This window comes from Bombyx mori, chromosome 11 (assembly GCF_030269925.1).
Source record: "Bombyx mori chromosome 11, ASM3026992v2".
NCBI lineage: Eukaryota > Metazoa > Arthropoda > Insecta > Lepidoptera > Bombycidae > Bombyx > Bombyx mori.
In genome coordinates, this window is record NC_085117.1 from 13,410,775 (window position 1) to 13,425,095 (window position 14,321).

Below are 14,321 nucleotides of genomic sequence, written 5' to 3' on the forward strand. Positions count from 1 at the left end.
TGCACATCAGCAATACCAATGTCATATTCAAGTCGCTGCCTAATGCTAAGTACTCTCCTCTAACCTCATTTAAAGAAGGACAACTTAAAACCTTTACCAACTTAAAAAGTTATTAATTATACAATTTATGACACTTAAAAATTCTAGTACTTATCCTTGATTGATATAACACAGTTATTAATAGCAATGTAAATTAGGTATAACGGTATTCTTAGTTAGCATTGTAATTTTAATTGTAGTTAACATAAATTTCTATTATCATTGACCCAAATAATTTTGCTAACTTGTACATAGTTGGAAAATTTTACTTATTAAATATTTAAAAAAATAATAATGTATATTAAATCATTAAAAACAGAAACTTTCGAAATGTTGCAAATTTCGACAAGAGATGGTTTTTGAACTGCCATAAAACCAAAATTCTACATTAATAGCGAACACATAGTGAATAGTAAACAAATTTTAGTTTGATCCTACGTTAATTTAGACTTCAGGTGAGCGAGTAATGATATTCTGGAACGTATCGATCTGCTGCAAATAGCTAGCCGACGAACAAACCAACACGGTCCCCACTAGACCGCGTCGACCGCGGACTATACAGATACACACCAATCACTGACAGATGACGTTATTTCCCCGAAATAACTAGCTGTGCTTTTAATTTACCTTTAATTAATTTACGGTAAATGTGCTGTATTGTGTTATCAAGAGAAGTTTGATTTGATAAACTGAAAAAACCGTGTTTCATTCGGCATTGGTATCGATTTTGTTCGTTACAATATTTACTAAAAGAAAATTGAGGTAAATGAGTACTGTAACCCTCATATTTTGATATTTATAAATTTTTAATATTATATTGAAGTCAGAATATATAAGAATGTTCCATTAGAATACCTTCTTACCAATTGTCGTGCTTTAAAAATCTGTCACAGAAAGAAATGTATTGAGTCAAATGAATTGATGATGATTGATGTCAAATTAATAACGAAAGCATATTATTATACACTACCTTTTCAACTATATAAGTTTAAGCCCCTATTTTAAATATAAAAACTTCAACGTCATTCGTTACAAAAAAAATGAAAAGCTTCGACAAAGACGAAAAGTTCTTTCCAACATTTGGATTTCCCGCCACAAAAATACTAAAATTCAATTATTGTCTATGCCACCAATTTTAATCAACATTTTTTACAACCACTGAAAAACTGAAAAATCTATCTAAAATAACAATTAAGTTTATAGTTACTCTTGTTTCATAAACGTCCTATTATGCGGTTTTATTAAGAATGAAGTCTTTAAGTTTTCATAGTACAAGATAAAATTGAGTGTTGCGTTGCTTGTACTCAACAGTGCAATAGTTTAATATAAATAAAATATAAATATTATTTAGTCAATATTATTTAACAATGGTTTAAGTAGAAATGAATTTCATTAAAATTGGCTTGTAACGAATTTTTTTGAATGAATACCGTTTTTTGTGAAAATTCTATATTTTTAAATTTCATCATTCAATGTTATAACAATAAATTTTAGATATGCCAATTTTGTTTTGAAATTTTAAAGTGGTGGCTCTTTCCTTTCAAACCGTAAAATCAATTTAAAGGCAACTACCCAAGGCGCAAACTCACCAATACGTAATCAACCGGGGCGCGGTGCGGGGCGGTGCTATTTCTCGTACTCATAACGCATGCGCCATCTTTGTCGTCGTTCAATGTCGGAATCAACGAACCATAGACAATTATTTCTTTAAAGGCTACGAAATATTTCCTCGGTTTGTAGGTTATGTTTGAGTGATCAATTGTCAAAATTTTTATGGTGAATTTATAAATTTGTCTCTCTTTATGTAAATGGACGTCATAAAAGTTAAAATAAGCTACTTTAGCCACATATTATCTTAAATATATAAAATTGGTCATCAACATTAGTGAATTAACAAACTGTGTGAATTCCAGAAATTTGACATTGAAATGTTGCGATGTGAACTCAGAAGACAAATAATCGGCTCTAAACTAAACTAAACAGATTTAGAAACAAGAATATCTAGTTCTGTGAACATTTTACACTGTTAAACAATTTTCAACTACAGCTCGATTGCAAAATGACAACGAGTCAGCTCGCAGTATTGAAACTTTACAACATAGTGGTAGACGACGTGATATCCGGAGTGAGAAATTCTTTCTTAGATGACGGTGTAGACGAACAAGTGTTACAAGAACTAAAACAACTATGGAAGACAAAGCTTCAAGCCAGTGGAGCCACGGACCCGTTACAACCTGAGCCGATGCTGCCACCTCCTCCAGTGTTACAGAATTTCCAAAAAGTAAATGGTAGTAATGTAGTGCATAAAAGAACTGACATGGGACATACTTCGGGGCAACAAGAACATAGTGCACCAGCATCTAGTGTAGCTGGAACGCATACTCATCATATTCTAGACCCTAATAATAAAGTGCCAGTTCAGCTTACATTACCTGCTCAACCTGGAGTTCCAGGGTCCCAGCCTCGTTCATTTACCATTCAAATTCCAGCATCAGCTCTGAACGGCAACAAACTGCATCAGGTCTTAACAGGTCCTATAATAAATGCTACCATTAGCCTTCCACAACCTCTAGCTGCTACTTTACTGCAACAACATATCAACTCGGCTTTAGCAGGACAAAAAAGTGATTTTGATAGCGGCGGAGGCGGCCGCAGTGGAACTGCTCCTTTCTCTTTAGATGGTGCTTTGGACTCTTCTGATGATGATGGCTCAAACGTAGGTGATGGTTCAGAAGACGGTGCAGCAGATGATGATGATGATGACGATTCTCCCGAAGAGCGGGCAGAAGAAGAAGAAGAAGAACAAAATGAAAGTGGTGGTGCTGAAGAAGAACCCCTAAATTCCGGTGATGATGTATCTGATGAGGAGCCAGGGGACATGTTTGATACTGATAATGTAGTTGTTTGCCAATATGATAAAATTACACGCAGTCGCAATAGGTGGAAGTTCTATCTCAAAGATGGAATCATGAATCTAGCTGGAAAGGATTATGTATTCCAAAAGGCTAATGGTGATGCGGAATGGTGATTATAGACAGTGTGTATTTTATAGAAAATTATTTGTTATATCTCGGAATTAGGGCTTAAGGTCTCATAATTATTATTTCGTTATTTCGACATGTAATTTGATGTCTGTATGGCAGATATCTGTGTAACAAGATTACGATAAGATTGTTAAACAAATTATGAAAAAAAAAAAACAATCTTTAGTAGGTAGATTTGAAGTTTTCTAAGACACTAGTATTACCAATAGTAAAAAACTCTACCAAGCTCCTTCAGTCTCACTTCCCATTAGTGTGTTTTTTGTACACTACTGAGACTACTACTTACTAATATAATTACAAAAAAAAACACAAAAAAAAATCTAAATGAAAGATATTTATTTGACTTTGTGCTTCTAATATCGAGATACATATCTTGACTTATTGGGTATTAATAATGTACAATACAAAAGAAGTTTGTGAATAATTTTGTTATCTCTTAAGTTGATGCTCTTTAATTTAAATGCCACTATTAAAATTACAATAAATGTGACACATGACCCATGTTTTTTTTATAATATTGAAAATGTCCTTAATTTCATTTGTTTAAACAAAAAATATAATGCATAAATAAACAACTTTTAAATTTAATAAAAATGAGTTAAATTTCCTCTTTAAAAATGAAAAAAATATTTATTACAGAGTATGTAAGATCAAAGATAATTTAAATATCAAACAAATAGTCCTTATTAGAAGCAAACAATTAATTTGGTTTTTTTTTAAATTTCTACATCTCAACAATGGGCAAGGACTGCAAGGGCATGATACTTTAAAATGTAATTATTTCTAATATAATAATATTATAGATAACGTTTAGGGGGTTTTATTTTAATAACGAATTAAATTGCACTCTTAATATTAAGACTTAAAAGGAAAAATAACTACACACAAACTCATATGAAAGCTATTTTTACAGAAGGAGAGTCATCATGTTTCTAATGTAAAAAAAATCAGTTAGGCTGCTTTAAAAAAGTATGGTAAATTTCAAAACAGAGTGCACTTGTCCACAATGATCAACCTATTATTTTTATTATTCACATTAGAATATTGTTTTTTTTTCTTCATTATTTCACTGGCTTAGTAATCTATCCATGTATTTTAAAGCAGATGTTTGAGTTTTTTTTTATTGCTTTGATGAATGGACGAGCTCACAGCCCACTTGGTGTTAAGTGGTTACTGGAGCCCATAAACATCTACAACGTAAATGCGCCACCCACCTCGAGATACAAGTTCTAAGATCTCAGTATAGTTACAACGGCTACCCCACCCTTCGAACCGAAACGCATTGCTGCTTTACGGTGGAAATGGGCGGGGTGGTGGTACCTACCCGTGCGGACTCCCAAGAGGTCCTACCACCCGTGATTACGCAAATTATAATTTTGCGGGTTTGATTTTTATTACACGATGTTATTCCTTCAGCGTGGAAGCCAATCGTAAACAATTTGTTGAGTACGTATTTCATTAGAAAAATTGGTACCCGCCTGCGAGATTCGAACACCGGTGCATCGCTACATACGAATGCACCGGACGTCTTATCCTTTAGGCCACGACGACTTCAAAACTCGACTCATTTCGAATACAAATACGATTAATTGATGCCGAGACCGTTGGAGCCATGAAAGTTGATGCAGTTGTTTATATTTAGAAAAGGTTATTGTCACATATAATTAATCTGAAAAGAATGCCACAGTACTATTTTTCCGAATGCTATGATGTCTGAAAAATATTTGAAAGGAGTCCTCTGCTGCAGGCAGCGGCTGTGCTGTACCACTGACATTGCTTCATAAGCGACAGTAATCACTTGTTACCGAGAGAGCCGTAATAAAATCTGCCTTCGATGTTAATAAATATACCTAGCCGACGTTCTGCCTTCCAAGTATTGGAAAAAAAAATTGTTGATATCAACAATTACATTTTATGACGTCATGGCGTCAGACTGAATCAAAACAATTATATGGTTAGTCTTATCAGTAGTTAATTTAAATTCCTGTATACTTCAAAATGTATAACGAGATAATAATTCTCGGTATAGTACAACAATAATTAAGTACTCTGGAATCGAGCTATTCTTTGTAGAAGATATTATGTTGTAAGACTGTACTGGTTGATTGCACTATCCTAGATAAAACATTCAATATTCCAGTTTGCTGCGTGGACTAGGTCAACGTGTCCCACCTGTCCTAGTGAAACTGAAACTTTTTACTGGTTGACTCCAGTAACCACTTACACCAGGTGGGCTGTGAGCTCTTCCATCCATCTAAGCAAAAAAAAAAACCAAAATAACCGGGCCACCAGTAATCTTGCCTTTTTTTAAAAAAAGGACGACGGTCGCGACATGTGTGGTATGTCGTCATGAAATAGCATTCTGACGTTTTATGTGGTTACGGATGTATTAGAGATCTAGAACACCCTTCTGAGCGTAGCTGGCATAGCCCCCTAGGCAACCAGCGATTAGCTAGGGAAAATAATATTTAGAACATCGTGTAATTTTCTTCCTTCACGTACCTACTAAGTTGACCGTGTTCCGACGGCTAACTTAAAGAAGCGAAATTGAAGAGTTTTGAGAGTTTATGTGGGTTCCGGCCGCGTGACCGAGTACCAAACTCGCGTTCTTTTTTCTTTTCCTTACCTATTTGCTAGGGGATCATTCCAGTTACGTCCGGACGTAGGTATAGGTGAGCTCACGGGCTCCGCCAGAAACAAATTGCTAACACTAGTCCTAGAAAGAGCCATCGGATCGGAATCGTGCCCTATTGATAACTACTGGCGAGAAACTCAGTGGGCACTCGCGTAAGTAACGATCAGGAGTATACAAGGTTCGTAAAGTGTTACCATATTAAGAAGGGGCGGTTTACTTCGCTTGTAGTTGACGGAGTAGAGACTGCCTAGGATGTTTTCGCAGCCTGATTCCGGACTGACTATGTAAAGAAGAGGACATGGGTAATCATAGTACCTACCATATTTGGTCGCCCGCTCAATAAATATTTATACATAATATTGATGTTATATTAATTAACAATTACATTGTACTAATAATAATTTAATATAATAATTTAATAATTTTTGCAATATTTCTTTAACTTAGACCAAAATTATAATTCACCTTTGTTCAATTGTTTACTTTGTAGTATGAAGATGAAATTAAGAAGTTGGTAAGAAGTTGGTTGGTAACATCTGCCATGTAAAGCTGCGTGAGACGGCTTTGGAAAAATTGTATGTGCAACGCCACGCCGCCCGGCCCGTGCGTAATCGCAATGACCCGCGACCGGAAAACCACCGGTTTTACTGTGCAGGCAACATTAATATATCTTTAAACACTTACTTAATACTTGCACACCTTTGACAAATTTACCAATATTGCATTGTAAAATCGATTTCTGTTAAATTTGCGCTTGTTTGACGGACAATTTTATTAATTTTGTTATACTGTACCAATACCTACGTAAGTTAGGTATATAATAATATATTACATTATTTACTAATGTTAACTTATGGAGCATGAGATATTTTATAACGTATATACCGATTATAAAGCTTACCTATATTTGGGTAGAATAATTATAAACGTGTATTAATATAGGACACGTACGAAAGTTACAAAACCTTAAATAAAGTAATATTAAAGCATTGCAACAGTTTGTTTGGTTTTATTGACCTCAAATATTTATCAATTTGAATCAATCGGTTCTTTCATTCGATCAACCCATTCACTTTTTTTCGTTTTCTATTCGTTCAAAAACTTGATAGCAACTACAGTTATTAACAACTACCTCATTATGTAACGACATGCTTGTTGATTTTTTGCTATTTATGTAGGTACTATCTACTACAAGTATCAATCGTATCACAAGCACGATAAAAGCTAGCTGGCTGCTTGGTGGTACGTTATGATACATATTTATACTCTATCGACACCGATGCAATTATTATTTTTATTGCTTAGATGGGTGGACGAGCTCACAGCCCACCTGGTGTTAAATGGTTACTGGAGCCCATAGACATCTACAACGTAAATGCGCCACCCACCTCGAAATATAAGTTCTAAGGTCTCAAGTATAGTTACAACGGCTGCCCCACTCTTCAAACCGAAACGCATTACTGCTTCACGGCAGAAATAGGCAGGGCGGTGGTACCTACCCGCGCGGACTCACAAGAGGTCCTACCACCAGTAATAACTAGGATCGAGTGAATTATCTATACGAACCAATAAATCATGTATAATATGTATACTTATTTCCTTAAAATGAGCCTGTAGCCAGAATGTCCCTAAACATGAAAGGATGATTCACTGTAGGTTTTTATTTTAATTATAAAACCTATAAATATTCCGTTAATGAAATATCTCGAAGATAAGTCAATTAGGATTTACTCTGTACTGTACTATATATAAACCGTAATATTAATAAGGATACGTGGAAATAAATTCATTAAAGGGTACAATTATTTCAGTTTTTTTTTGACAACAACGGCTGCCCCTCCCTCCCAGAAGAGAACGCATGACATTCGCAGCAAATAAGCAGGGTGGTGGTGTGTAACCACGTGGGCTAACCAATATTTGTGAAAGTTTACAAATTTTCACAAGTTTCATTTTTATTCACGATGTTCGCGTTAGGCAATGCTTCGTCGTATTGGCTGCGCATTTATTTAAACAAAATGATAATTGTTTGCATTTGAGTCGTCTATTATCAAAGGTGGCAATCTGTGCATTTGGACAAAAAAATTTTATTGATATGACAATACAGATTGATTTGAATATAATCGTCTCCTTCAAAGAATACGGTTCAAAACCTGCATTAAATAAAGGTTAATAGTTAACCTGTTATTTATCTAAGATGTCGTTCCGAAGAGTTTTGTGACTGCCAATGGAATACAAAGTCAATAATTCGTTTTTCTGATTTACCAATCATTGTCCAAAAGTCAGATTGCCGGCTTTGATAATAGTCGACTCATTTATTTGATTTCCAGTATAGTAACAACACTCGATGCGATTACAAATGACATTCTATTCGTTGGGCCACGGACATAGATACTTTATTTCAGTGGCCACTGATGATTGTCGATGTTCAATTGTTTTGTTTTACGTTTTTTTTTTAAATAAAAATGGACAACATGCACACACTTCTCTCACTAAACATTTCATAATTGAAGTTAATAAATAATAGTCTATAGAGACGAAACTGGTTTTAGGGCGTCTTGAGAGGCCACACTTCTAGGTACCCCACCTATTTCTAGTACGAAGCAGAAATGTGTTCCGATTTGTAGGGTAGGGCAGCCATTACTATATACCACTAACAGCTAAGAGTCATCTCTTAAGGTGTGTGGCGGCATTTACGTTTTTGATGTCTCTGGGCTCTGGTTATCACTCTTGGAGCAAGCTCGTTCATTCGTTTTAAATGGGTGAGATGAGTGAGCTCACGACCTATTTAATGTTAAGCCGCTACCGGAGTCAATACATTACAACGTGCATGCTGCTACTTACCTACCTAGAAATATAAGATTGAAATCTTAATTCCATTGAAAAAAGCCGAACTATCTAATCGAAGAAGAGCGCTTGATTAAAATGGAAGAATAAAAGCAGGATAATAAAAGATAAATACATTATCACATGTACGATTCGTGCACATATCGAACATGAACTGTGAGACAAAGTGTCAAATCTTATACCTTTAAACGAGCAATTCTTGTATATTAATTTAAACAACCTGAATCTCGAAACGACTCCAACGACTTTCATAAAATTTAGTATACAGGGGATTTCGGGGGCGATAAATCGATCTAACTGCGATTTATTTTCAGAAAATGTTCTTTTATTCGTCTTTTCAATAATCTTCGATCAACAACTATTGTTGATCGAAGTCAATAATCAACTCTTCCCGACATCTATTGGCGAAAAATAATACTAGTTTTCTTAATTAAGGGCAACTAACCGCTTTAAAGACACAACAAGATGGCGTTATCAAAAAAAAAAACCGGTCGTCATCTAGTTTTCATTAATTATGATATTGTTTATAATTATTCGAACGAGAGTAAATAAATGTTCAACTAGCTTTGGGTAGCAGGTTTTAACGACGTGTATGCTGCAATTAGCTTTGTGAACGGCCCACAGGTTCCCAGAATGGCATAAAACCAATGCACAATAATATGTGCATTGGTTTTATGCCAAGTTGCTACTTATTTTATTTTGTATTTACTTGCATATTTTTAGCATTTATTTATATTTAATCGTATGTAAGTCTATCTTATAGTGTATTTATTTTTCACATGTGTATATAAGTATATATTTTTATCTAAGTTTATTAAGATATAGCACCGTCCATGCTAGTTTGCTTATTCCTCTCACTGCAAGGTTGCATGGAAGAGATCGTTTTCAGCGATAAGGCCGCCAATTTATGTCACCGTCTATTATTTGTTTTATATGCTTACTCTGTACATGCCGTGTCAAAAAAGAGTCAATATTATTATTATTATTATAAGACCAACTGGTCTACAAGCTCGTTAATTAAACTAATAAAACCTATAAGAATTTTTTATAAATAAATGAAAATTTGCTAATAACTTAACAGGTATTAGTCAGATCTAGATAAAATAATACGCACCATGATCATTTATCAACAAGTCAGTATACACTTTCTCAGCAATTTTTTCTGAAACTTGGAGATTTTTCGCACAATATATACCGATAGATACAAAAATACACCGATTGCTGGTGCCAACATCAAAAGCTTTCGCACAGAAAATACTATTAGTGTGTAAAAAGAGGAGATAAAGTACTTAGGTTAGTTTGTTAGGCTCGGCGTAAGCCCACTCCAATCATCCAGGGTAATCCGGCGCAGCGTGCCGCGCTAGATAGCCCCTGTAATCGACTTACTCGCGCGATTTAATATCGCACTCAATGTCCCAGCAAAATATTTACGTAATTTACCACCAGCCAGCTTTGTTCGTTGCGGACAAGTTAAAATCAACAGCTGCAATATCTGAGGCAGCAAACGAGAAAATATTTTGAATATGAAAGGAGTATTTACTCTACGAAGGGGCCTAGCTTTGTTCACATTTGGCAGTTCAGATTCGAGGCTCTGAAAAGTACAGTGTACATTTTCTGTGGGGTTTGATGTCTGGATTTTTATGTTTCTTTAACCAGTAAATATTACTAATTTATTTTTTCTGTATCGCGTTAAAAAATTAAATAAAAAAGGAAGAGAAGGAGTGAAAAAGATTACGACTCACCTGATGTTAGGTGGTTACCGGTTTACCGGAAGTCTCAATGGTATTGTATAGCGGCTGTTCCACTCTAGGAACCCTCCAAAAAGGAATGAATTACTACTTAGTGGCAGAGATAGAAAGGATTATGGTACTTACTCGTGCGAAATTACGATACGTCTTACTACTAGTAAATTCCCGTTGGTGATCACAATACTGACAATACAAATATTATTCAGAGATTAGTATTACCCCTTACCACCTAAATCCCTTAGATACTTTTAGATCCCTTAGATACGACATGGAAAGAGCTAAGGATGTTCTAATTTAGGCCGTCATCACATACCTATGTAATGACAGCAATTTTTTTTGCAAGTTTAAGCAAGCTTACTAACGTTTGAAATGAATGATACTATGATTAATAGTTAACATTATAAATTTGAAGTCAAAGTTAATTCTGAAAGAATCCAATTAAACTTTCTCGACTACTACTGTAAACCTACACATAGTGCAGTCCAATTTATTTGTTTGGTACGGCTACAGCAAATAACTAGTGGATGGCCTTTGAAGATATCGAGTATCGATTTAACTAGCGATGCAATCTCCGCTCAGGTACCGTCGCATCGACTCGGTTCCGATAATATACCAAATTTAAATTGGAATATACCGACAGAGTAACCTACAAATAGTAAAATCAGTTCAATCAGCGCACGTTTAAACGATTTTCCTTTGGATACGTTACGGATTTTTGTACCTAAATTCCGTTCCCGTCGCGCTCCAACATTTTAAATACGTAATCACTTGCGGATTACATGACTCGGGAATAGAATTCATATTTGCCTCAAGCATGAAGAATGGCTGTACATTATAAGCCTTCAGTTAAATTCATTCTACTCTTCTCTGTTTGAGCTTCAAATTTGAATAGTTTAAATGTATTATTGTACAGGGCTTTTGAATGATCCAACTTTTTAATATTTTAATTATTAGAACAAATTATAATAGATACCTACCTATAAATTTTATGTAAAATATTTAAGAATAACTTTACAAACACATTAGCCGAGCGGATCGCTGAGCTCATTAAGATAATAATTCCCTCAAGTTTTTCATTTTCCTTCAAACACGTCTTTAGCATAATGGATTCTCAGAATACCGTTTCCTATAAGAAATTCATGAAAGGAATTTATAAGGAATCTCCATATCTATCTTCAATATGTACCAAACCTATTCTGAATATTTTTTTTGCTTACGAAGTGTGATTAAGCTTATAAATTTTGTGTAATAATAAAATAAATGGTAATTTTTTAGCAAAAATCGATAGAAGGAGTAGTTAAAAATTGCATTTCGTTATAAAATCACTGCACTATTATCGCCTAATTTATTGTGATGAATTGTTAATAACATATAAACCAAATGTCGAACTACCCAATATCATCCAAACTTTACGATTACGTAAATCACATGACGAATATCTACATGTAATCAAGGCTAACAATAATAGTAAAGAATGTGATTATCTCTGAAAATAGTTTTGCTACGTTCCGTCCCGTCTAGTGTAATCTGAAAGAAGAACCTTAACCGACTAAGCAAAGTAGAAACCTGTTGAACGCCTACTCACGAATATAGCCTCATTCTCTCCCGATTGCTTCGCTAGATCAGTCGGGAGCTTGTTACGCTGTCGCTCCATTACTACTTCTTTTCTAAAACAGTATTACTCATTTCAGGTACACGCAGATAATTAACAGACTGACATCCTTAAAGTAGATTCAAAATCAGTGAATAAAATGTCGTGCTTTATTGGTGAAGTTCTCATCCCTGACTGAATCAAGTCGCTTGTGCAGTGTACCCAGTGGGGTGATGATGTGATATTGTAGTAACGAAGCAAGAACAGACCGCAACATGCTCCCAACCAACGTGATGTCTTTTATGAAGAAGGTAAGTCAATTTGTTTTCATGTCGAACAAAAATATTCGTTTTTTTTTTCTAAACAAAGAAACAATTTTAATGGTTCTTTGCTACTAAAACTACAATATTATCTTTCTCCCTGTCTTCCTAGCTATTTATCCCACATGGTGTTGGGGTTAGCTTCTTTACTCTACCCTCTACTTCTCTCTGTCTTCAGTATCCTCGTCAGTAACATTACGGAATGCAATATACAAAAACAATATTTACAAATTACAATATTAAATGATCTATAGATCACATAGATAACGTGTGTCCATAAATATTTTAGTCGTTTGTGATCTTTTGTATTCTTACAGTTCAAAGGAAAATGATTAATAATGATCGAAAATGCAATATTACTGATAAAAAAATTCTTAGGTTGCATATTGCATTTAGCTTTAGAGTACTAATAGAGCTGATGTTTTATCTCAGAATTCGAAAATAATGTGTATTAATAATAGACTGTGTAGACTCAAATTCTGTTTTTCACTAAAATCGGATTTATACATATTTTTGGGTCGACAATCGTCGTCAACAAAAATATGTAAGAAAGTCAAACTTCTAGAAGAATCTAACTAGCACTATCTACTAGTCGACAACTAAATTAAAGCTTCCCATTTGACCCACATTTGAAACAGCGATCCAATATTTTTAGCAATGTGTTCCTGCCATTAGGCCGCAAACATTCCTCTAACGTTTCACATGGTCAGCAATTATAAACATTCACTAAATCAATTGAAAACGTGAGCAAGTAATCTCAGAAGAATTTTTAGGAACATATTTCATAAATAAAGTGACATCTGTGTGAAATGTGAATAGCTATTTTGATTTTATTGCATACCGTACTGTGTTTTAATTAAAATTCCCCGTAGCAGTCCGCTCTCTTGTTAAATTTTAAGCACTGAGTATAACACGGAATTAAATAATTTGAAGAATTTCGTAACACAACAGGGCACAAATTAAAAATGAAATTGTACTATGCAGTGTTTGATTTATATCTCATTTCACTACTTTATTTTAACATTCTAGTATTGCATCTTCTTAAATAATAATTGAACCCGTTCTTTTTTCTTTAAATCAAATTACCTACAAGAACCAAGGTCATTTTTAAAAAAAATCTGGGCTACAAACATACCCAGCCAATCGTACGAAAATTGCTTCTCAATTCTCTTTTAATATTGAAATGTTTCTATTAATTCCTAAATCGAATATTCCTTAATTTTCAAAGTTTGTGAGTCAATTTATGTAGGTATTTGTGTTTGCTGGAATGTCACCTCACTAACGTGCACGATCAGTTAACGCTCCGTGAAGCGGAAACGTCTTTCTTCCTCATCAAAGCAAAATACTGTGCTTTCGTGTTCGCCCATAATAAGCCTACCGAACAAACATTATAGTAAGGTATAGTTCTTTACGAACTCATAATTCCTCCGTGAATGTAGATAAAACATGGCGGCTGATAAGAAATACATATTAGTATTTAGATATACTATGTTTGTAGTTGTAATAATAGTTTTTATTAGATAGAAGCTATTTTTGTGGGCTTATTGTAGTCAAAACGGCATCAAGCTCACGAACCATCTGGTCTTAAATCGTTTACGGAAGACCATAGGCACCAGAAGATGAATGCCACTACCAACACTAAGACATTGAAGATTGAGGTGTCCATTTCTTTCATACAACGGATTTCCAAATCTTAAAAACGAAATACGTGATGGCTTTGTGACAGATATAAATAGAATTGTGTTACACGTGTGCGAGACCGCGACGGTACAAAAACAGGTTACCGATATTTTAGATAGGTTTTTGGGGGTTAAAATTAATGGAGCTACATAGAAACATAGTAGATGAGGATTCAGTAAAAATTAAAATAAAACGAAGAAAAATAATCTGATAATTCAGTCATTAAAAATTGCAGTTTTAGATGGACTTAATTATTAAATACGTTTCGTGTAAATTATTTAAAACTGAGATAATCTGTATTCATAATCAACGTATCAGTGTGGATTAATGGAAATTTTTAAATGCTGTTAATCCTATTCTATGTGAAACTGTACTTGGATCTAAATACAAAAAGAAACTCAGTCGAGTCGCAAATCTGTT

General features: G+C 34.4%; 2 protein-coding genes across 4 annotated transcripts in view; both read left to right on the forward strand.

Annotated features, from left to right (window-relative positions):
* Positions 1 to 14,321, forward strand: part of LOC101745839 (regulating synaptic membrane exocytosis protein 2) — a 148,420-nt gene that overhangs the window by 89,656 nt on the left and 44,443 nt on the right. For all 3 annotated transcript variants that reach the window (XM_038013759.2, XM_038013760.2, XM_038013761.2), the window contains exon 3: positions 12,002 to 12,212. In XM_038013759.2, coding sequence (XP_037869687.1) covers positions 12,177 to 12,212 — 36 coding nt within the window. In that variant the 5' untranslated portion in view covers positions 12,002 to 12,176. The remainder of the gene's footprint in view (positions 1 to 12,001; positions 12,213 to 14,321) is intronic.
* LOC101745439 (transcription initiation factor IIA subunit 1) lies at positions 1,577 to 3,580 on the forward strand. The gene has a single exon (XM_012695051.4). It carries the CDS (start codon positions 2,099 to 2,101, stop codon positions 3,065 to 3,067), a length of 969 nt encoding a protein of 322 aa, XP_012550505.1. The 5' UTR covers positions 1,577 to 2,098; the 3' UTR covers positions 3,068 to 3,580.